Below are 22,444 nucleotides of genomic sequence, written 5' to 3' on the forward strand. Positions count from 1 at the left end.
AGCTGGAGTTCATTAAAATTAAAAACTTAAGTGCTCTGTGAAAGACAGTGTCAAGAGAATGAGAAGACAGGCCACAGACTGGGAGAAATCATTTGTAAAAGACACATCTGATAAAGGACTATTATCCAAAATATACAGAAAGCTCTTAAAACTCAATAATAAGAAAACAAACAACTCAAAAAACAAGCAAAAAAGAGTTGAACTGACATCTCACCGAAGAAGATATACAGGTGCAAATAAGCATATAAAAAGATGTTCAACATTTTGTCATTAGAGAGCTGCAAATTAAAGTAAGTTACCACTACCTACCTGTTAGAATGGCTAAAATCTGGAACACTGTCAATGCCAAATGCTGGCAAGGATGTGGAGCAACGGAAACTCATTTATTGCTGGTGAGAATGCAAAGTGGTACAGTCACTTCGTTAGGCAGTTTGGCAGTTTCTTACAAAACTAAAATATTCTTACCATATTTATAGCAGTTACATTCATAATTGCCAAAACTTGGAAGCAATCAAAAACATCCTTCAGTAGATGAATGGGTAAATAAACTTTGGTACATCTAGACAGTGGAATACTATCCAGCATGAAAAAGAAATGAGCTTTCACTTCATGAAAAGATACAGAACACCTTTAAGTGCATATTTCTATGTGAAAGAAACCAATCTGAAAAGGCTACATACTGTATGTAGCCAACTATATAACATTTTAGAAAAGGCAAAACTGTGGAAATAGTGGTTGCCAGGGGCTAGGGGAGGGAGGGATGAATAGGCAGATCACAGAGGATTTTTAGGGCAGTGAAACTATTCTGTGATACTATAGTGGTGGAAACATGTCATTATACATTTATTAAAACCCATAGAATGTGCAACGTAAGAGTGAACTCTGACATAAACTATGGACTTCGGGTGATAATGATGTGTCTGTGTAGATTCATCAGTTGTAACAAATACACCACTTTTATGTAGGATATTGATAGTAAAGGAGATTTTATGTATGTGGAGGCAGAGAGTATATTATCTTCTCAGTTTTGCTGTGAACTTACATCTTCTTCTAAAAATAAAGTCTTAAAAATAATGAAGTCTATGAAAACTTATTTTCAGTAATAAAAAATAGTAAACATTAGGAAATAATAACTTTCTAGGTCAAATGGTGTCTGAAGGGGCTTTCCCAGATATGCAGTATTTTAACTAAAAAGATTCAGATTGGTGACAGGGTATCACATTTCCAGATTGCAGTAAATAAGCATAAACTCTGGTTGAGCATGACTAATGCAGTTTGGCATGAGTTGAGGGTTCTGTGTGCAAAAGAGTGGGAGGTAGATTGAAGGTGATGGTACTCTGAAGCATATTTACACCCACAGGTCATCTGGAAGAGAGATGAGTAGCTGAGTGTCATGGCCCAGACTAAAAGGCCCAATGCATTGTACCTCTGCTGTGAGAGGGTGGTGAGGGTGGCTCCCTTTGTAGGACTGGGAAGTCCCAATGGCTATGAGTGAGTCCCAAGACCCCCTGTGTGTGGATGCTGCTACTTTAGTCTAGGGATTAGTAGTCATTCGTTCCCTCAAAACTCTGTGCCCAGATTCAAGCCAGGAAAATTTTGGGCCTGTTAATAAGGGCCTGCAATGGAAATGAAGAGGAAGGGATACTTAGGAAGATTGGGTAGGACCAAAGAGATGAAGAAAGTGAAAAATGAAAGGAGAATGAAGAAACATTTAACAAATTCTGCTTTGTCTCTGTCTGACTCTGACTTGTCAGTGAATGTGACGTCTGTAATGTAGTTTTCTTAGGAGAGAATGTTGAGGGGAAGGGGTATCTATTTTCTTTGTTTCGCTAGTTCTCACATTGGTCCAGCTAGGATGATGATGTTGACTGGGAGCAGTTTCCCTGAACCCAGAAACAAAGCCCATCCTCTTTTAGGAGGAGGGGGAAGGGAGAGTTGATGTAGTACATTATCAGAGATCTCACCAAGGATAACTAATTACCATCAGTAATGCTGTTTTACCCTTTTTGTCCATGATTATGTCAAAGATAGCGTTTGAGTTTTTTAAAAAAGACAGATGGGGCTATGTCTTGTTATTAGGCTTTTTAGTATTCAAAACATACATATACCTCTGCAGAAAGATATCAGTCCTAAGTTAAACCTTACTTTAAAGTACATGTACCAAGAAGAACAGACCTCTTTCTCTCTTTTTTTAATGGAACTACTTAAGGTTGAATTAAGTAAATCAGTTGCTAGTCTAAAATTTGACTTTCTGGTTCTTGAACTAAATACTTGGAAGTACTTCTTCTGTTCAAATATTCTATTTTAAATTACCCTTTGGTAAAAATACTACAGATATGAAGAAGCACCAAGTGTGTCGCAATTAGATTGGTTGAGAAATGCAGTAGAAGTAGTAAAGGAATGAGAATTCCAGCCATTTTTCTCCCTATTTGCATGTAAAATGAGCAATAAATGTTAAGCCCTTTTATCCAATGTTACATTTAAGTGCTTTTCAAAGTAAATGCAAAACGATTGTTAAAATGCCAGTTTTAATCTGTATATTTTTTTCCAGTTACATACGTTTGGCTCTTAATGTGCTATAGTTTTGATTCCCTGTGTTACCCTTAAAACATAATTATACTTTGAGATTTAAATTAGCAATTAAGTTGCTTAAATGTACTTTCATGCTATATTTTCTGCAATTGTGCTATCATCCACTCAGTTATACTTTATTAGTAGGCTATAAAATTTCAAATTATTAAGATGTTAGTATTTCCATCTTTTCTGCCAGGAATAGTTGTCTCCATAAGTACTCTCTTTCCTGGTTGGTGGAACATTCAAAACTGACCAGGGGGAAAAAAAAGTGCTGCCTGATGTTATAGATAAGTACTAGTCCAGGAGTTAATAGATCTGACCTCTGGTTTTGATTCTGCCACATAATAGTGATTGACCTTGAGCAACTAATGTAAAGTTACTGGGCCTCAGGGTTTTGTTTGTTTGAATTGTGGTGAAATACACATAACAATTTACCATCTTAACCATTTTTAAGTATACAGGTCAGTGGCATTAAGCTCGTTCACATTGTTATACAGCCATCATCACCATCTATCTCCAGAACTCTTGCAAAACTGAAACTCTGTACCTATTAAATAATAACTCCTCTTCTCCCTCTCCCTCCAGCCCCTGACAGCGACCATTCTACTTCCTGTCTCTGAATGTGACTATCTGGGTACCTCATATAAGTGGTATCACACAGTTTTTGTCCTTTTGTGACTGGCTTTTATATCAGTTCATGTTAAAGTTTCATCCAAGTTGTAACATGGCTGAGAATTTTCCAACTTACAAGGCTGAATAATCCATTGTATGTATATCTCACAGTTTTAAAATCATTTATCTATCAATGTACACTTCGATTGCTTCTACCTTTTGGTATTATGAATAATGCTGTTATGAAAACGGGTATACATATATCTCTTTGAAACTCTGCTTTTAGTTCTTTTGGGTATATACCTAGAAATGGGATTGCTGGACCATATGGCAATTCTATTTTTAATTTTTTAAGGAAATGCCATACTGGTTTCCATAGTGGCTGTACCATTTTACCCTCCCACCAGTGTGCAAGGGTTCCAGTTTCTCCACATCTTGCACAGACTTGTTATTTCCTGTTTTTTTGACAGTAGCCATCCTAATGAGTGTGAGGTAGTATCTCATTATGGTTTTGATTTGTAGTTCCCTAATGATGAATGATATCAAGCATCTTTACCTGTGCTTTTAGGTCCTTCAGTTTGTTCACGTCCTTTGCCCATTTTTCCCTCCAGTGTGAATACTTTTATATAACTGAGGGAAAATAAGCCACATATTTTGAAGATGAATCCGTTGAGAAGATAATAGTAAATTTTTAAAAGGAGATTTCTATAGTCAGTTGACTATTCCATTCACATTAAAACTCTCAATTGAAAAGGGTTTTTGTTTTTGTTTTAATGTACAAAGAGCTAGCATTGTTTCTGTGGTAAGGTAGATGTCCTGGATGACCCATTCAAGAAGTTAGCTTAGTCCAACTTAATGAAGCCCATCTCCTTCGTGTACTGTTGGGAAACACTGGTGGTACATATTGAGGCTGTACTTTTGGATCGTACAGTGCAGGTTTGAGCAGATGCAGCAAGAGCAAGAACCTTGGCCTGATTTTCTTGGATGGTTCCATTAGAGCTGCTGGTGACCCATCTTGCTTTCTCATATGCAGCAAGGCAAAAGGCCCTTTGCCCATTTTCAAATCAGGTTATTAGTTTTATTTTGTAGGAGTTCTTTATATATTTTGGATATTTGCCCATTATCAGATATTGATTTGTAAATATTTTCTCCATTCGGTGTTTGCCTTTGCACTCTGTTGATTGTGTCCTTTGATGCACAAAAGTTTTAATTTTGATATAGTCCAGTTTATCTTTTTTCTTTGGTTGCCTGTGCTTTTGGAGTCAAATCCAAGAAATCACTTCCAAATCCAGTGTCATGAAGCTTTCCTTCTGTTTTCTTCTCAGAGGTTTAGTTCGTACGTTTAGATCTTTGATCCATTTTGAGTTAATTTTTGTATATGGTGTAAGGTAAGGATCCAAATTCATTCTTTTGCATGTAGATATCCAGTTTTCTCAACACCCTTTGTTGAAAAGACTTCCCTTCCCCATTGAATGCTCTTAGTATTCTTGTCAAAAATCATTTGACCATAAATGTGAGGGTTTATTTTTGAGCTCTCCATTCTATTCCGTGGTCTATATGTCTTTCTGCCAATACCACACTATTTTGATTACTGTAGTTTTGTAGTAAGTTTTGAAATCAAGAAGTGTGAGACCTCTAACTTTGTACTTCTTTTTCAAAATTATTCGGCTCTTAGTGATGCTGAGATTAATCAAAGTGTTCAAGTGGTGACAGCCTGATCCCTCCAAAGTTCCTCGCCATCAACCAACCTTTTGTCTAATGGTTTTGTTCATTGATTATTGCCTGAATCATTTCAATTAGGGATTACAAAGTGGCAATTTTTTCCCACATATATTAGCTAGAGTAGTTTTGGGCGGAGGAAACATTTATTTATCAACAATGACTTATTTTCCTGAAATTCAGTTTTACAAATTAGGCTAGATTAAATGCTTAGTTCTTTACCTTTAATTGCCAGTTCTTTAGAGTAAGGGTTTGGTGCTTTATTTACTTTCAGTGAAACTAGTGAATGAAGAGGAGGATCAAATATTATATTCCTTTTTTATAGGTATCATAAACTCTTAGATTTTATATAGGAAACCTGTTTTACTGTCATTGGTAGAGTCCTCCAGCGACAGTTAGACATAGGCAATCATCAGACATTACTCTTAGCATTGAATCTAACTTCCAACAGTGCAACACAGTAAATATTTTTTTAATGTCACACTGCTAAGTATTTCTGCATAAATAATTTTCTTTCTTTTTTTAAAAATAATTTTCTATTGAGCACCTATTCTGTGTCAGTCACCATCCTAGAAAAATTATTATTATTATTATTATTATTTTGCAGTACGCGGGCCTCTCACTGTTGTGGCCTCTCCCGCTGTGGAGCACAGGCTCCGGACGCGCAGGCTCAGAGGCCATGGCTCACGGGCCCAGCCGCTCCGCGGCATGTGGGATCCTCCCGGACCGGGGCACAAACTCCTGTCCCCTGCATTGGCAGGCGGACTCTCAACCACTGCGCCAACAGGGAAGCCCGGAAATTTATTTTTAATCTCCAATTCTTACTCTTGTCCCCCTTTGACCTAGTGTGTTGGTTTTTTTGTTTTTTTTTTTCTTGAGTATGTAGAACATTTCTGTGATCCTAAGTCTCAATTTAGGAAGGGTGTATTTAGAAAGGTCTCCCTCCTGTTCTGTCCCCTTCAGATAGTGCCTTCCTCTTCCTGTAAGTGCTCATTTTTATTTATTCATTTATAGATTATCCATTCAGTGTTGCATTTTGTTTTGTTTTGCAGACACCAGCAAATGTATATAAATGTGTCCTTTTTCTTACAAAGAAGTGTCATGACTATAGATATTGATCTGCATCTTACTTTTTTTCACTTCATAATTATATTCTAGAGATCACTGTAGAAATATTCATTCATTTTTATGGCTGTGGCGTATCCCCTCAGGTAGATATGTCTTCATTTTTCTAGCTTAGTCCCCACTGATGGACATTTGAGTTATTTTAAACTTCTTCCAATATAAAATTAAAAAATCCTTTGGAGAGGGGCTTCCCTGGTGGCGCAGTGGTTGAGAGTCCGCCTGCCGTTGCAGGGGACAGAAGTTTGTGCCCCGGTCCAGGAAGATCCCACATGCCGCGGAGCGGCTGGGCCCGTGAGCCATGGCCGCTGAGCCTGCGCGCCCGGAGCCTGTGCTCTGCAATGGGAGAGGCCACAACAGTGAGAGGCCCGCGTACCGCCAAAAAAAAAAAAAAAAAAAAATTCCTTTGGAGATGTAATATTGGCACACATTATTGTTTTACATGCCTTGAAACAATAACTATAGATTGGATTGATTAAAAAAATTTTCTTGCTTTTACATATAATGTAATATTATTAATTTTCCTCCTCCAGCTTCTTCCCCATTTCTCTGCTCTCTTTCATAGCAGAAGTCCTTCAAACATTTAGTATCAGTAATGGCTATCTCCACCTCCTGTTTCCTAGTCTCACGAATTTTTTCCATTCAGGCTTCTGTCCCTACCATTCCACTAAAACTGCTGCTCTTTTCAAAATCACCAGTGACCTGCATGATACTACATCCAGTGCTTTGTTCCCAGTTTTCAACTTACTTGATTTATTAGCTGGATTGGACCCACTTAATAACTCTGTTTTCCTTGAAACACTTTTGTCATTAGGCTTCTAGAATACTATATACTCCTGGTTTTTCTTTATTCTTGGGGCTGCTCCTTCTCTTTCTTTTTTTGACCTCCTTATCATTGAATTCACTCCTCTTTCCTTATATTATCAGCTGGTGGGGAGGGCAGTTGTACAGGAAGGGAAGACTGGTAGGAAGGGGTGGAGTCTCTGCTTCTAGGAGTTGAGGCTGGGAGGGGGAAGAGAGGAAGGCGTCTGGGTTCAGAGATCACCTGAAACAAGCCTGTAGTCTGACAAAACCAGATAGACATACGTGGTGAGGGAAGACACTCCAGGTGACCTGTGGGATGCCGTGCGGTAAGAGGGAGGAGGGAAGCAGCTTCTGTAAGGTTGGGTTCCTGCTGAAGGATTCTGAGGAGGCTCTAGGGAAGTGGGATCAATTTTGGATTGGCTGCTGTTTCTGAGGCAGGACTAGAAGTGAGGATTAATTAGGGCTTGGGTGCTATCGTGGGTGGCAGTTGGGTATCCTTAGTAATAGATGGCTGTAACAAAACTGGTCTGGGAGCGTCGTTGGTAAGAAAGCAGTAGCCACTCAGAGAGGGTCATTATAGCATTTTACAGCTGCTGTATGACCTTGGGAGAAATAGTGTTTCCTGTTTCCTTTGTACCTGCCTTTATCTGTGTCTGTCCTCCCAGCCCGATTAATGGCAATTTGGGTTTTTTCCCCCATTCTGAGCTGATTTCATCTTTTGTCTCAGACATGTTTTCACTCTTTGTTTCATGGCACTGATTTTACTGGGTTTGGGAAGTAGGGATCCTTATTTCCTCAGACCTGAAGTAAATAACTAAGTGATTCAATGATCGCGATTACCTGCCCCCCCACCCCCGCCACACACACAAGTTAAGGCAAAAGCTCATGTGTTTTTATTTTTTGTAATTTTTATTTTTGTCTGCATTGGGTCTTCATTGCGGTGCGGGTGCTTCTCTTGTTGCGGAGCGCGGGCTCTCGCTGCGCCGGCTCAGTAGTTGTGACTCGCGGGCTCTAGAGCGCAGGCTCAGTAGTTTTGGTGCAAGGGCTTAGTTGCTCCGCGGCATGTGGGATTTTCCTGGACCAGGGATTGAACCCATGACCTCTGCATTGGCAGGCAGATTCTTAACCACTGTGCCACCAGAGAAGTCCCTCATGATTATTAAATAGGGCATGATTTGAAAAAATTGTGAAGAGGAGTAGTCTCTTTTTTGTTGCCATTTCTGCTTTTCTTTCTGAGCCCCTCTTCCTATTATGGGCACTGGGGACTCCTCACTGTCTTGTCTTATCCAGGCTTCCAGTGCTCTTTCCTGGGCTTCTCTTTATCTTCTCCCCTTTGTGAACTTGTGCCCGTTGGTTGATCTGATAATGGCGTTAATGTAGCTTAATATGTTCCTTTAGGGGGCATTTGCATTTTAAAATGAAATTCTTGAGAATAATATGAAACTAAGGAATAAGTCTTTAATGCACACTGTGGCAAGATGGGGTGAGGAGTGAGAATGGGTAGGGAAGCAGAGCTGAGTAGAGGCAGCCCTTCAACAGTCACTCTGCTGTAGATGGGGCCTGGGCCCCAGAGAACAGGAGTTGTCCTCTGAGGAGCTAATGAACTGGAGTCTGCCTGTCCCATCTTCCCCCGTAGATGCTGAGGTAGGTGTTGTGTTCATAGAGAGTGAAAGTATCTGAGTGCCTGGGCAGGTGTCATGAGAGCCAGGCATGTGTTGAGTAAACAGTGTAGAAAAACAGACTGGAAGTTGAGACTGGAAAGAGGCAGACACAAAAAAGAAACTCATAATGTTGACCTTTGCACTACTTACTGTCAGGGCATGTTTCAGGCCACTAGTTTACCAGTGCTCAGACTCTCTCCTTTCAGGCCTCTCTCACTGACGCCAAGCAGCACATATCCAGCCTTCCTACTCTAGAAATGAAATGTGAGCCCGTAGCTTGTAGCCCAGCAGCTGACTAGAGCCTGTTTACCTCTACAGACCCAAGTTGTTTCTTAATTCTCAGGGGAAATGTGGGGTTCCTGTTGTGCTATGAAGATGAGTTGAGCTTTAGGAAGGATTTGAATTTGCAACCTCCAAATCTAGAAGTGGCCCCCCTGGTTATCTTGTAGGTACATGCAGGCTAAAGCTAGCCTGTGTCTCCTGGTGCTCTTACAGCTCTTAGGGACGAGCCCAAGGTAGTTGCTCTAGAGATCAGAAGCCTATAAGATTTCAGTCCTAACCACAGTTGGAATTACTTTGAGGTGTCCTTGTAAACTGGATTTTTGAAGGTGGTGCTTTACCGAGTCCCCTACCTTTCCCCTTCAGAAACCCAGACCAAGTGGAACCTATTAATGTGGCAGTTTATTGCTTGCTTTTTGTGGCTTCCATTTGCATCTTCTGTGCGCCAGAGGCAGGCTCTGGAACTAGTCAGGCAGCTTCAGCCGAACATCCATGTCAAGATGGTTCATTTGTGCAGTCATTGCTGTTCCCCCTGTTTGAAGACTGTTAATGTCTTTATGGCACTGCTGAGAAGGGGTTGCACTGGAAGGGCAAGATCTCCCTGCAGATGGGAATGATTTGTGTGTCCAGTTGATGATGTGGTCTTTTTGAGACCTCTGAAGAATTGAGTGCGTGACAGCCCCTCCTGCCTGCCCTGCTACAACCTTGTTCTACCCCCTGCTAGATCAAAGCACTCTCCTTTATAGTCACTTCACTACAGAGAGAATTGTTTGTGTTGGCTCTGTTACAACTTTAACTCTTAGTGTTTGAAAGTACACTTTTTAAATGCTATACTAATTTCTTTTAGTAAACTTTACTTTGGAACAATTTTAGATTTACAGTAAAGTTTCAGAGGTGATACAGAGTTCCCATATACCCAGTTTCCCCCATTGTTAGCATCTTACATAATCATGGCACACTTGCTAGAATGAAGACATCAACATTTGTACATTACTATGAGCTCAACTGCAAACTTTGTTTAGATTTCATCAGTTTTTCCACTTAGGAATCTTCTGTTCCAGAAACCAGTCTAGGGTCCCATATTGCACTTAGTTGTCATGTCTCCCAGTCTCCTCTGGTCTGTGACAATTTCTCAGTCTTTTCTGTGTTTTTCACGACCCCTGATAGTTTTGAGGAACACTGGCAAGTATCCTTTATATAAAGTATCCTTTATAACAGCGGACCTCAACCTTTTTGGCACCAGAGACCAGTTTTGTGGAAGACAATTTTTCCACGGATGGGGGTGGCTGTGGTTTTGGGATGATTCAAGCACATTACATTTATTGTGCACTTTATTTCTGTTATTATTACATTGTAATATGTAATGAAATAATTATACAACTCACCATAATGCAAAATCAGTGGGAGCCCTGAGCTCGTTTTCACTTGCCACTGACTGATGGAGTTTTGATGAGTCTGCAAGCAGTTGATTTATTATGGTCTCTGTGCAGTCAAACCTCTCTGCTAATGATAGTCTGTATTTGCAGCCACTCCCCAGCACTAGCATCACCGCCTCAACTCCACCTCAGATCATCAGGCATTAGAGTCTCATAAGGAGCACTCAACCTCGATCCCTCGCATGCGCAGTTCACAGTAGGGTTCGCGCCCCTCTGAGAATCTAATGCCGCCGCTGACCTGACAGGAGGCGGAGCTCAGGCGGTAATGCGAGCGATGGGGAGCGGCTGTAAACACAGATGAAGCTTTGCTTGCTCACCTGCCATTCACCTCCTGCTGTGCAGCCCAGTTCCTAATAGGCCATGGACAAGTACCAGTCTGTGGCCTGGGGGTTGGGGACCCCTGCTTTATAATGTCCCCCAGTCTGAGCTTATCTGATGTTTTCCACATGGTTAGACTGATGTTATGGGTTTGGGGAAGAATACTGTGAAGGTGAAGTGGCCTGTGGGGGTGGAGGGTACTTGATATTTGCATAACATCACTGTTGATATTAACCTTGGTCACTAGGTTGAGTAGTTTGTTTGCCAGTTTCTGCACTGTAAAGTTACACCTTTTCTCTTTCCCTACTCTATCACTAAGATAGAGTGGGTGGGAGAGTGTGTAGAATTTTGTTTTTTTTGTTTTTGAATTTTGTTATTTTTTAAAATATTTATGCCCTGCCGGGTCTTGCAACATGCGAGCTCTTTTTAGTTGCAGCATGCAAACTCTTAGTCTCAGCATGCATGTGGGATCTAGTTGCCCGACCAGGGATTGAACCCGGGCCCCCTGCATTGGGAGCGCAGAGTGTTACCCACTGAACCACCAGAGAAGTCCCTGGGGGGTGTATAGAATTAAGCTCCACCTCTTGGAAGGGAGAGTATCTTTATATATTATTTGGAATTCTTTGTAAGGAAGTTTGTCACTTCTCCTTCATTTATTTATATAACTATGGACTCATAGTTAATAAATATACTCATGTATATTTATTTTATAGTTGGAGTTACAGTCCAGTGCTACATTATTTATTTTGTTGCCCAGATTGTTCCAGCTCCAGAGGGAGCTCTTTCAGGTGGCTCCTGTATCCCTTTAACCTGCCCCTATCCTTTTGTGTTTTGACCACTTCCTTACTTTCTGGTACAACAAGATGTTCCAGGCTTTTCTTATATTTTCCATGCCCCAGCCCTAGAATCAGCCATTTCTCCAAGAAGCCCTTGTTCTTTTTATTGGAGAGTAGTATTTAGAAACTTCTGAGCGCTAGGTATGTTCATTGCTAGCGGGGTATCATTACTTCTAGGCCATCTTAGCAGATAGGGCTAGATAGTATATGTACACATACTAACCTTTGTATACAGACATATCTATAATTGTTTCTGTGTTTCGTTTATATTGATGTCTCTGGCTTTAATCCAGTACCACAGGGTTTATTTTAGAATTCCTTCTTTGCTTGCTTTCCTGTAATATCCTTCTTTGATAACGAAAAACCTTGCTCCCACCATCCATTTACTTATTTGTTCAACCCAGTATACCTGTACCCTTACTGTACATATATTGTAACCTATATTCCCACAAGAAACAAATTTACCAGTTCTAATATTGTACTGTTTTTAACAATTCTATTTTAGTGGACAAATCATAGGTACTTGTTTACATTTATTATGATGTGATTTGACCCATGATGCTAGCTTTTAGATATATGCAAATGTTTTTAATATTCTTACCATAATCTGAGATGTCTTTGTATGTCAGCATGATTGATTAAGATTATGGACTTGGGCTCAAAGTAAAATATTTTCCTTTTACTCTACACTTCTCATAGTCTAAACTTAAGAAATAAAAGGTTATGTTCTCTCGTCAGTAATTTATTACACATTTCTACAAAAGGAAATGTATACTTATTATTAACAAGGTTTATACTTATTATTAAAGGTTTTATCATATGTAAAAAGGACAAGTTGAATGAAATAATATTTACAGTACCTTCTAGGTCCAAAGTTCTGTCTCAGGTGCTTTTTAAAAATTACTTTAAGGCAAGACCTTCTAAAATTGGTTTCTCCATTGGCTTACTAAGCCCTGACTGTGTAGGCTTGGCACTTGGTTTTACTTTCTTGGCTACTTTTCCAGGACACCATTCTTGTTTCATATGTCTGTCAGTAAAGATACTAAAATGGGACTGACTTAACTATAGGTTTCGTTCCCTGGGCACTTGGCTTCCCAAATTCCTGTTGGGAAGAAAAATTACGGGTTTAAAAAGCTATACTAAGAGCTGGAAGTTCTTGGTCATCATCATGGCCAACTTCTAACTTGAAGTCTGATCTTAGGCCCATCACTTTTACCTCCAGACCTCAGATCCTTCATCTAGAAAGAGAAGCAGTTCCATTAGATGACCCCTAAGATTCCTTACAGCTGTGATTTTATCATCAGCAATAGTGAAATATCTGGCTGGCAGTTTTAATCTTAGTAATTAAGGTGTTCTGACAAGAACTAGAAATGGTCAACCTCTGAAATAAGCTTATTGGGCTCATCTTCATCCTTTTTATTGTTTGATTCAAAGAAACCCACACACACTATGTGTGGGATGAACACGTTCCGAAATGTGAGGTCTATAGGTAGTACCTGGAGGGCTCAGAGAGTACCATGTAGAAGGCGTGGTGTACTGTTCATAATGACCGATCACGATAGTAACTTTGGAGGATCAGAACTGGAATTTTAATTATTGGTGTTTATAAATCAGTGACATTCCTTTTACAGCTACTATGTAGAATCTGTGAACAGTACAGAAAAATAGCCAAGGTGAAGAGAGTGTGGTGGCTTTAAGTATGATAAGGCCCAGTGAGTTGTGTTAAAGAAGCTTTAGTTCTCAAAGCCAGGGGGGAAAATGTCATTAGTCTCGTACTGCTAACAGCCTTCAGAACAGTCTGTCCTTTCTCATAAACATTTAGTTTCCTGAGCTAAGAGAACAAAGACTATTACCTGTAGCTGAGTATGCTAAACATACCATGTACTTACAAAAGGATTTTGGAAAACAGATGGGTGGAAGACAAAAGTAGGAATTAATGTACTGTAAGACAAGGCATATCCGCCTGGAAGAAATGAATAGCAGAGTGAAGGAATGTTGCCTTTGGTTAGAAAGCCTAGAATAAGAGAGCACAGAATGAGTCTCCCTCAGGCTGCCTGCCATTGAATTGTTTTTTAAGGCCCATATCATATTGGTTTATGAGATTGAGCAAGTCTTCAATAAAAGTCATCTGACCCACCATTACTGGCACGGTTACAGATTTCTAAGTGAAATGGTACTCTGCCTTTGTTTACAGTGTTAAATCAGCAGGTTGAACTTTCTTTTTTTTCTAATAAATTTTTTTATTTTTATTTATTTTTGGCTGCGTTGGGTCTTTGTTGCTGTGCGCGGGCTTTCTCTCATTGTGGCGAGCGGGGGCTCCTCTTTGTTGCAGTGCGTGGGCTTCTCACTGCGGTGGCTTCTCTTGTTGTGGAGCGTGGGCTCTAGGTGCGCAGGCTTCAGTAGTTGTGGCTTACAGGCTCTAGAGTGCAGGCTCAGTAGTTGTGGCGCACAGGGTTAGTTGCTCCATGGCGTGTAGTATCTTCCTGGACCAGGGCTTGAACCCGTGTCCCCTGCCTTGGCAGGCGGATTCTTAACCACTGTGCCACCAAGGAAGCCCAGGTTGAACTTTTATGATACTAGTTTACGTAAAGATTCACATTTGCTTTAATGGTAAGTGTGTCTGGGATGTATGCCTATTCCTGTGATCCATACTAGTGTTGCTAGTGGCTTTCTTCCTCTTCACAGGAGGTAAAAAGAGTTGCTCATTATAGAAGTGAACAGTAGATGTCACTGCATCTCTACTTACTAAGGTTTTGGCTCATAGCTGTTTGGATACAACCAAGTTCTTAATACAGCTTCCAAATCACTAACCTTAAATCGAGTATTTATGGCTCTCTGACACTTAAGATCCCCTTCCTCAGCTGTAGAACCCAGATTGAAAATTGAGAACAAACACAGCCCAAGAGTTTTCCTTAGTTTCCTTCAATTTCCTTTTTAGTGTATTTGTTCTAGGCTTATATATTATACAGTAGTCCACCACTTATCTGTGGGGCATATGCTCCGAGACCCCTAGTACGGATGTTGAAACCACAGACAGTACTGAGCTCTATATATACTGTGTTTTTTCCTATACATACCTACCTATGATAAAGCCTAATTTACAAATTAGGCACAGTAAGAGATTAACAACAATAACTAATAATTCAGTTGAACAGTTATAACAATATACTGTAATCAAAGTTATGTGAATGTGGTCTCTCTCTCTCAAAATATCTTATTGTCCAAATTTAATGCCTTTTCCATCTTAACTAAGCACTTATCACTCACTGTGGCTCTCACTTTTGCAGTACCCGATTGTGATTGTCCATCTGATAACTTAGATGGCTACTAAGTGACTAACGAGCAGATAGCGTATATAGCGTGGATACGATGGACAAAGGGATGATTCACATCCAGATAGGATGGAGCAGGACAGTGAGAGATTTCATCACACTACTCAGAACAGTGTGCAATGTAAAACTTACGAATTGTTTACTTCTGGCACTTCCCATTTAATATTTTTGGACCACCATTGACATGGGTAACTGAAACCATGAAAGTGAATCATGGGTAAAGGAGACTACTGTATTTCCATGTAGCTAACTGGTGAAGTTTTATCTGCCTCTTCCTGTCAATCGTATACCACTTGTTTAGGAGCCTGAACAATTTTTCATATTTGTTTTCAACAAGGTTCACACTTAAAAGCTTCTTGGCCTTTCTATAGCTTGCTTTGAAAACCTTCCATCAGGAAAGTAGATGCCACTGTTCTCTGAATTGAGGTGCTGAACATCAAATTGAAGTGCCGCTTACTTTATTCATTTCTTTTTGAACCCATGGCTTTGACAGTTGAGGAAATAAAGAACTGAACTATGACCAAAAGTCCGACAGTGCATCTTTTAAAACAAATCTCTTATGGTTTCAATGTAGATGGTAGGGTTTCCCTATCTGACAGAAAGGCAAAGTTGGTATTAAATTGGATTATTTTATCAATAGAAAGTCTCAGGCATACTAAATTTTGGTATCTTTTGAACACATAGATGGTGAAAATAGCCAGGGTGATATCTGTTCTAATATGTCAGGATTAGTGCTGGCTTACAACTGTGTCCTGGTGTAATTAATAACTCCCTCTTTTACTCTCAGTTGTCCTAGTTTGGGCAGGTCACTCTAAATTGCCCCAAAGTGTGTGTGTGGGGGTGTTGATAAGTTGCAGTTTTAGTAATTATAAGCATTATTTTTGACTCAAGAGTTATGCCTGCCCTGAGTTTTCTGAGTTAACCATGTACAAAATAAAGCAAAAACCGCAAAGAGCTTGTAATTCTGGAAAAATAGCTTTTGGGTTTCTATATATTGATCATTGTTCTCTGGAGTAATGATTTCCAAAATATGTTTATGCATCAAAATCAACTAGTAACCTTTTTACAGATAGTTTCATGGGTCTCACCACAGACCTCTGCTGAATTTGTACCAGAGTATGAATTTGACGTTACCAAAAATGTAGAACTGCATGCAATGCAAATGTACTGGATAACTTTGTCAGTAAGCTTCTAAACTAGCATGTAGAGAAACATTTCTTCTTATGGTTTGGGTGGTGTTTGGGGTTCTCTGTGGTGGCTGCTTTGAGCCTTGAGGGTATGCCTGGCATTGACATGAATTGCCTTTTTGTTTCAGATGTCATCTGGGTCATTCTCAGTGTGGAGGTGGGTGGACTTTTAGGAGTAACGCAGCAGCTGTCATCTTTTGAAACGGAGTTCAACACACAGCCACATCGCAAGGTAGAAGGAAACTTCAACCCGTTTGCCTCTCCCCAAAAGAACCGACAATCAGATGAAAACAACTTAAAAGACCCTGGGGGTTCCGAGTTCGACTCGATCAGCAAAAACACATGGGCTCCTGCTCCTGACCAAACCGAGCAAGATGAGAATAGACTCTCACAGAACTCTGTAAATCTGTCCCCCAGCAGTCACGCAAACAACTTATCAGTAGTGACTTACAGTAAGGTAGGTGCCCTCGGAGAAGAGGAGAAGGGGTAGGTGGTGGGCCTTGGGATTTGTGATACTCCTTCATGGCAAACCTAGAAGCCTAGAATGTTCTTTAAGACTGCTTAGCTCTCCTGCCAATGCAACAGCACAAAAACCTACCCCTTCTCCCCTCCCCCCTCCCCCATCTCCATGTCCTGTGGATGTTACTCCATCCACATTTATAATTTACTGCTGTCTCTCTGCTCTGGTTTGGGTGCTGAAAGAACAGAGTTCTTTACCTTTAGCGTTAAAAAAAAAAAAAAAAAGAAAGTCAAAATATCACCAGCCATTCTTCCAGTGTAAATGCATATACCAAGTGTAGAGCAACAGCACACCTTTGGAATTTGTTCCTGCTGTGTCTTTTTGGTTTTGGGTGGGGTGTTTTTCCTGAGGAAATAGACCAAAAAAAAGCTCAATTATTTATCCTAATGTTGTATCCTATCCAAATGTTGTTGGGCTTCCACTTTATTTACCTAGTCTGCATGTCTTCTTGTTGATGTCTTTCCAGTCTCTTATGGCCCATCTACCTCCTCACCTACAACCCAGAGTGGCTCAAGTGATATTTTGACTTTTCATGTGTGAGGAATGAGAGAATTGTTTGTTAAGTTAATCATGATTTTAAATATTCTGATTGTTCTAAGACAGTCTTCTAGGTGTTTGATTTCTTGATCTGTTTCGCTATGCTTGATGATCAAACAGCACCTTCCATACTCCGCCGAGTTGACTATGGTTCCTGGTTGTTGGTTTTGGTAGGTTGAATAAAGCCCTGATGCTAAGCGCTAACTGTTGTAGGTGATTTGTGTGGCAGGGCCTGTGAACATTCCTGTTCGTTCTTCTCTGATTAATAATGTGGTGTATTAGGCCCAGCCTCCCACCTATATAATCGTATAACTGTTAAGTCTTTCCTTGCTTTGTGTTGGCATTCACCCTCAAATTTTTAAAAATAATGTTTATTTGAGGGACAACTCACTCTCTTGTAAGAATGGCATTTTTCTGACCAGTGCTTTATATGTGGTCTAGATCCAGAGGCAAATTAAGAAAAGAAACTTGGTGATATGAATTCTCTTTCTCCACAGGGACCAGTAAGAGGGACTTCATTCAACAGTAGTGCAACAGGATTGATTTATTGGTTGGATGGTCATTATAAAGGATTGTGTGGAATCATGTTAGTCATACAGGATATGAGAGAAGTAAATTGGCAAGGCAATAAATGGCTTATATTTGAGGAAAGACTTCACATCTTAATACTCTAACAAAAGATTTTCCACTAAGTTCCTATTGCTCCAGATTTTTCTTCCTTAAATTTAACCCTCCAGGGTATGACTGTTCTGGGTGGTATAGGCCCTAGGCTAAGCATGCCCTGTTAGAAGGAGAACTTTAGGGCAGTTGAGTGTAATGGGAAGATGAGAGTTGGAGGAGGCAAAACCAGTTGCTCCAGTGCTTTCTGTAATGGAAGCCCCTTCACCCAACTGTGAACTCCCTGGCTTAGCTATCACTGTAGTCTTAGGAGAGGGCTGGTGTTCCTGGCCAGTGCACTGCAGTCTTTTTCCTGAGTTGTGAGCCTGTTTGTTGTTTTTCACTCCTTTAGGGCTTTAAGGACTGATGCCTTTTAAGTCTGTCATTGCCCTGGCCCAGGGTGAGGTGGGGGTTGTTTGAATGGATTACCTACCAGCCTTAATTGAGGTCCTGCCATGCTGCTCTTTTTTGGAAGGGCTGGGCTATGGTGAGGCTATTGAGATATTTCTTGAGGTTGATGAACTCATGGTATGTTATGTAATTTTTTTCATGAACTCTGTAGAATCATTTAGAAATAACATTTTCAAGAACCACAGAGAAAAGGTTCTCATTGGAGACGATATACAAGACTGTTGCCTATAATGCATTGAGAATTTGGCACTTGGACCCCAAAGAGAAATCGGAGCCTCCTTTTCTTCTTAAGTTAAGCAGTCCTCTTAAAGCAAGTCCTCTGAAAGCATTTCTGGCTAAAGTTGAGTCAACTCCACCTCTTAGGGCTCCTTAGAAATGGGGTAGGGTATAGATAGTTATCAGAAAGTACTTATTAACACATTTCTGCACTGATGTACAGAGCAGTGTAGATTATTGAGTAAGGAAACTTGAAGAATAAAAGAAGTTATCCCTACCAACCAGCAGCTCACAGTACAGTAGGGGAGATGAAACACGCATACAATTCAGTCAAGGTGAAGTATGAATTTGGTCAGTAGAGCACAGCACAGTCAAAATGTATAATTTGTGTGCATGGCTGGGGGTTAGAGTTACGTAAGGCAGAAATGAAGTAGAGATGGAGTTGATGGAAAGGGCTTTTCAAAGAATGGACAGATTTGGAAAGACAGGAAGGATGATGGTAGGAGAACAGTTGAAGTGCTGAGGGCAGAATACTGAGTAAGGGATGTGTGGTCAGGAGATACGGGTGATGGACAGTGGGAGATACATTCAGTTGGTTGCAGTGTGTTCCTTTGGATGAAGTAATTTGATGAAAAAATTTGGATGAAATAATTACAAATGGCTTCGAAAAGAATTGGAACTATACTTAAATGAATACCTTAAGGCAGAGATAATTCATGATTCTAAGCATTTGTGTTTGGCTTGAGAATACAGATTTATTTATTTTTAAAGGCAAGAATACTTGAGGTTCTGAAGGGCTATAAGTGGCAAGATCAGGTATATACTAGAGTTATGTTTTAACCGTTCCTATGTGCCAGGTAAGTGCCAAGTACTTTACATGTATCATCTTCATATTTTGGTAAGAAAATAAAAGCTCCGAGGGGCTAAGTAACTTACCCCAGTATCACACAGCTAGCAAGAGGCAGAACTGGGATTCACATCCAGGCACCACGTTACTAAAGGTATTAGTAGGTGAACCTGGGCTTTCCTTAGATCTTCCTGTTGGGATGGAGGCTGTGTTGAGCGAAAGCATTAACTGAGTTGATGAGCAGTGTCATCAAGGTGTGAAAGAAGCAGAGTTGAAATAAGATAAGTGGCTCTAATGTAAACTGAGGATTGCGTGTGGCGTCTTTTTTTTTTTTTGAAGAGTTCCCCTGTTTGTTGAGTCTTTAAAGTAGTGATTTCTTTTTCTGGTTGGTAAAACTAAAAACTTTTTAAACTCTCAGGGTGTACCAACCATGTGGGCTTAATAATAAATAGCCCTTTTTATTTATGAGTGAGTGGAAAGGATGAGAGCCCCCTAGAGCGCTAGAGTTGGGGCAAGTGTGTTCAGTTCACACCAGGTGCCATCTTTATTGGATGGGTTGGAGGAGTACCTGATGCCCTGGTATCAGGGATCACTGAGTTGGCAATAGATCTGATTTACTCTAAAGAAATTCCCTGCCTGCCCTGAAGGCTGGGAAAGAACATGACGCTCTTGGAAGCCCATGACCACAGTTTTAGTAGGTAGATAGTTTCCTGCTGTCTCCATAGTTACAGTTTAACTTGCTAAGGTTGGTAGGATGAAATGAAAAGGTTGCTTCATGCATCTTATGTGAGGGTTGGGTGAATGTCAACATAATGGCCCATCTGTCAGTGCCAGGAACTGGACACCCCTGGAGCCCTTCCCCAGCTACCCTTGAATAACCCATAAACTCTCCGGACCCAGTGCTCTGTGCCACAGGCAGGGGTGGTGGGGGGAGAATGGGGAAGCTCTGGGTGGGAACGCCTGTCCCAGCTCCATCCCACAACATCCAGAGGGCCTGGGCCTTCCCTGTGTGAGAGCTGTCAGAGGGAGTCAGAAAGGTGAGCAAGTATCTGTTGACCTGCTCCAAGGATTCATAAATCTGACTCCATGCTTTTGTTAAAGATTGGCTGGCCTCATTGTCAGCTCAGTTGTGGCTGACCTGTCCCAGGTGAACAATCAGACCAAGTATTGGTGAAGATTAGGTGCTGTTTTAATGAACGCTTTTTATGTGATTAGCCCAAGAGCCTCTGAGGACAAACAGTCACAGTAGGGTAGGTGTTCACTCTATGGACTCAAGGCTAGTCTTGCAATGAATTCTAACTGTGACTCATCTCTGGAGGCTGGGACAGCTTCTGTTTGGACAGTGGTACAGTAGCAAAAAACAATCTGTAGAGGTGTGGAAGGAGAAAATAAGTCATATTGAGATTAGGTACTTCTTTTTCTTACTTGCCAGTAATTTTCACAATTTCTCAATGTTTTCTAAGAAGGCCTTACAGAGGAATAAGACACCAACCAAATGGTCTTATTCAGGACAGCTGGGAATAAGAGTGTGACACCAGGGTGTTCTTCAGGACAACCCAAATGCTTTGCTTCCTTTCTGTGAAGAGTAATGATTTACACTGGGGGAGCTGAAAAGAATCCCAAATTCATTTATTTTGTTACTTGGACTATACGTCTTATTTTGTGTTTGCTCTTATTTTTTTAAAAAAATGTTTGGAGCTGGTGTTTGTCATACTCTCCTCCTTTAAACTGATTACAGCCTGAGCCACTGTTATTACTTCCGCCAAGTGCTGGTTCAAAGGAGAAACGTGTTATTATCTTTGGGAGAGGTTCCTCATGCTTGTCAAGCGTCAGTCCCTGCCGAGTGCCATCTGCCCTGCCTGCCCACGTTTGCACCTGCTTTTCCTCCTCTCTCTCTCTGACAGTCACCCTTTAGTGTGTTTTGGATCTGGAGCTAGAGAAGTTAGTCTGCTTTTATTATATCAGAAATCAACTCTCTTCTAACCTGCTGCTGTCTGTGTTGACTAAGGCATGGAAGAGTTAATTTCTCTCTGTTTAGGTTTAGAAATGTAGTAGAGGTTACAGGGAGAGGTTTGGAAAAGGCAAATATTTTGCTATATGGGCCTGAGGATGTAATGGCTTGTGGATCTTATTATCTACTTTGAAGTAGCCAATCAGTTTAATATAATAATAAGGGATGAGTTTAATAAGGATGGGCCCAACATCTGCTCAGTTCAGAGCGCACTGAATTTGACCCAAAAGCAGGTGGTTGGTGTCCTTAGCTGAGCTAATGGCAATAGAGGGCAGTATAACCTTCCCACTGCCATGAAACCTGAGTCTTCGTTCTCAGGTGCAGACCCTTTCCCTGAAAGGTTTAAAGATGGCTCAAAGAGAAGCTGGAAGGAAAACTCGTGTCACTTGATATTCTATCCAACTTGTGTTCTCCTCTGGCAAGGGACAGGTAGCAAATGCACATTACTCCCAGGTGGCGGCCACGGGAGTGCAGTAATCAGAGCTGTAAAGCTACCGTTCATTAAGCACTTACTATGTGCCAGGCACTGTGCTGAGGATTTTTTAAATTTAATTTTTATTGTTAAAATGATCAATGTACATAATTTAAGGAGTCAAGTAGATCTACAAAGTTTATTACAAAAAACGCTAGTCACCTCCCTGCCTCCCAGCCCCCAGTATTTGTTCCCCAGAGGCAGAGGCAGCAGTTTGACATGCATTACTTCATTTAGTCCACACAACAGAACCATGATACAGGCACTGTCATTATCCCTATTTACAGCTGCTGAGACTTGAGGTTCACAGGTTTCATGACCTGCCCAAGGTCATGCAGCTAGAAAGTGGTAAAACAAGGATATGAACAAAACCAGTTGTTTTTGACTCCTGAGCCTGCTCTCTTACGATCCACTACATTGCTTCCTAGTTACAAATAGTGTTCAGGTATGTATTTTTATCAGCTGAACTGACAGCTGTGGGCTAGGGAGAGCATGCATGCTTTCTGTAGTACACTGCTGCATTTCAAATGAGGATCAAGCCAATTATTGGCCAGCTATTATGTGACTTCTCCACTGCTAAACCCCTTCTCTCCACAAGCTGTTATCTATGGAAGCTACAGAAATCAGCCTTTCTCTCCAGCCTCTATGAAGGGAAAAGATTCCCTAGAACCTCCATGGTCACTTGGGTTTAGATTTTTGGTGACATTGAAATTTCCGTTAACTCACTTTTGTGACAGCAGCACCTATACCTCTTGAAGTCACCTGTCTATTCCTGATTGTGGCCAAAAGATACAGTCTCTGGAGTTTTCCATTTTTCTGTAATGAATTTAACATCTCCCTTTGAACATACTTAGTATTTTAAAAGTAGAACATACTTAGGGGTGATCTAACTC

The 22,444-nt window shown here is 40.7% G+C and overlaps 1 protein-coding gene and 1 pseudogene across 5 annotated transcripts in view; one reads left to right on the forward strand and one right to left on the reverse strand.

The window, feature by feature from the left end:
* The window catches only part of ILRUN (inflammation and lipid regulator with UBA-like and NBR1-like domains), a 122,277-nt gene that overhangs the window by 80,910 nt on the left and 18,923 nt on the right, over positions 1 to 22,444 (forward strand). For 3 of the 5 annotated variants that reach the window (XM_067753266.1, XM_067753265.1, XM_067753264.1), the window contains one exon: positions 16,009 to 16,337. In XM_067753266.1, the coding sequence (XP_067609367.1) occupies positions 16,009 to 16,337 (329 nt within the window). The remainder of the gene's footprint in view (positions 1 to 16,008; positions 16,338 to 22,444) is intronic. The other 2 variants (XM_067753268.1, XM_067753269.1) reach the window with 1 other exon arrangement.
* Positions 4,029 to 4,200, reverse strand: LOC137233052 (small ribosomal subunit protein uS14-like; annotated as a pseudogene).

The sequence above is a fragment of the Pseudorca crassidens genome, chromosome 10 (genome assembly GCF_039906515.1).
Source record: "Pseudorca crassidens isolate mPseCra1 chromosome 10, mPseCra1.hap1, whole genome shotgun sequence".
Lineage (NCBI taxonomy): Eukaryota > Metazoa > Chordata > Mammalia > Artiodactyla > Delphinidae > Pseudorca > Pseudorca crassidens.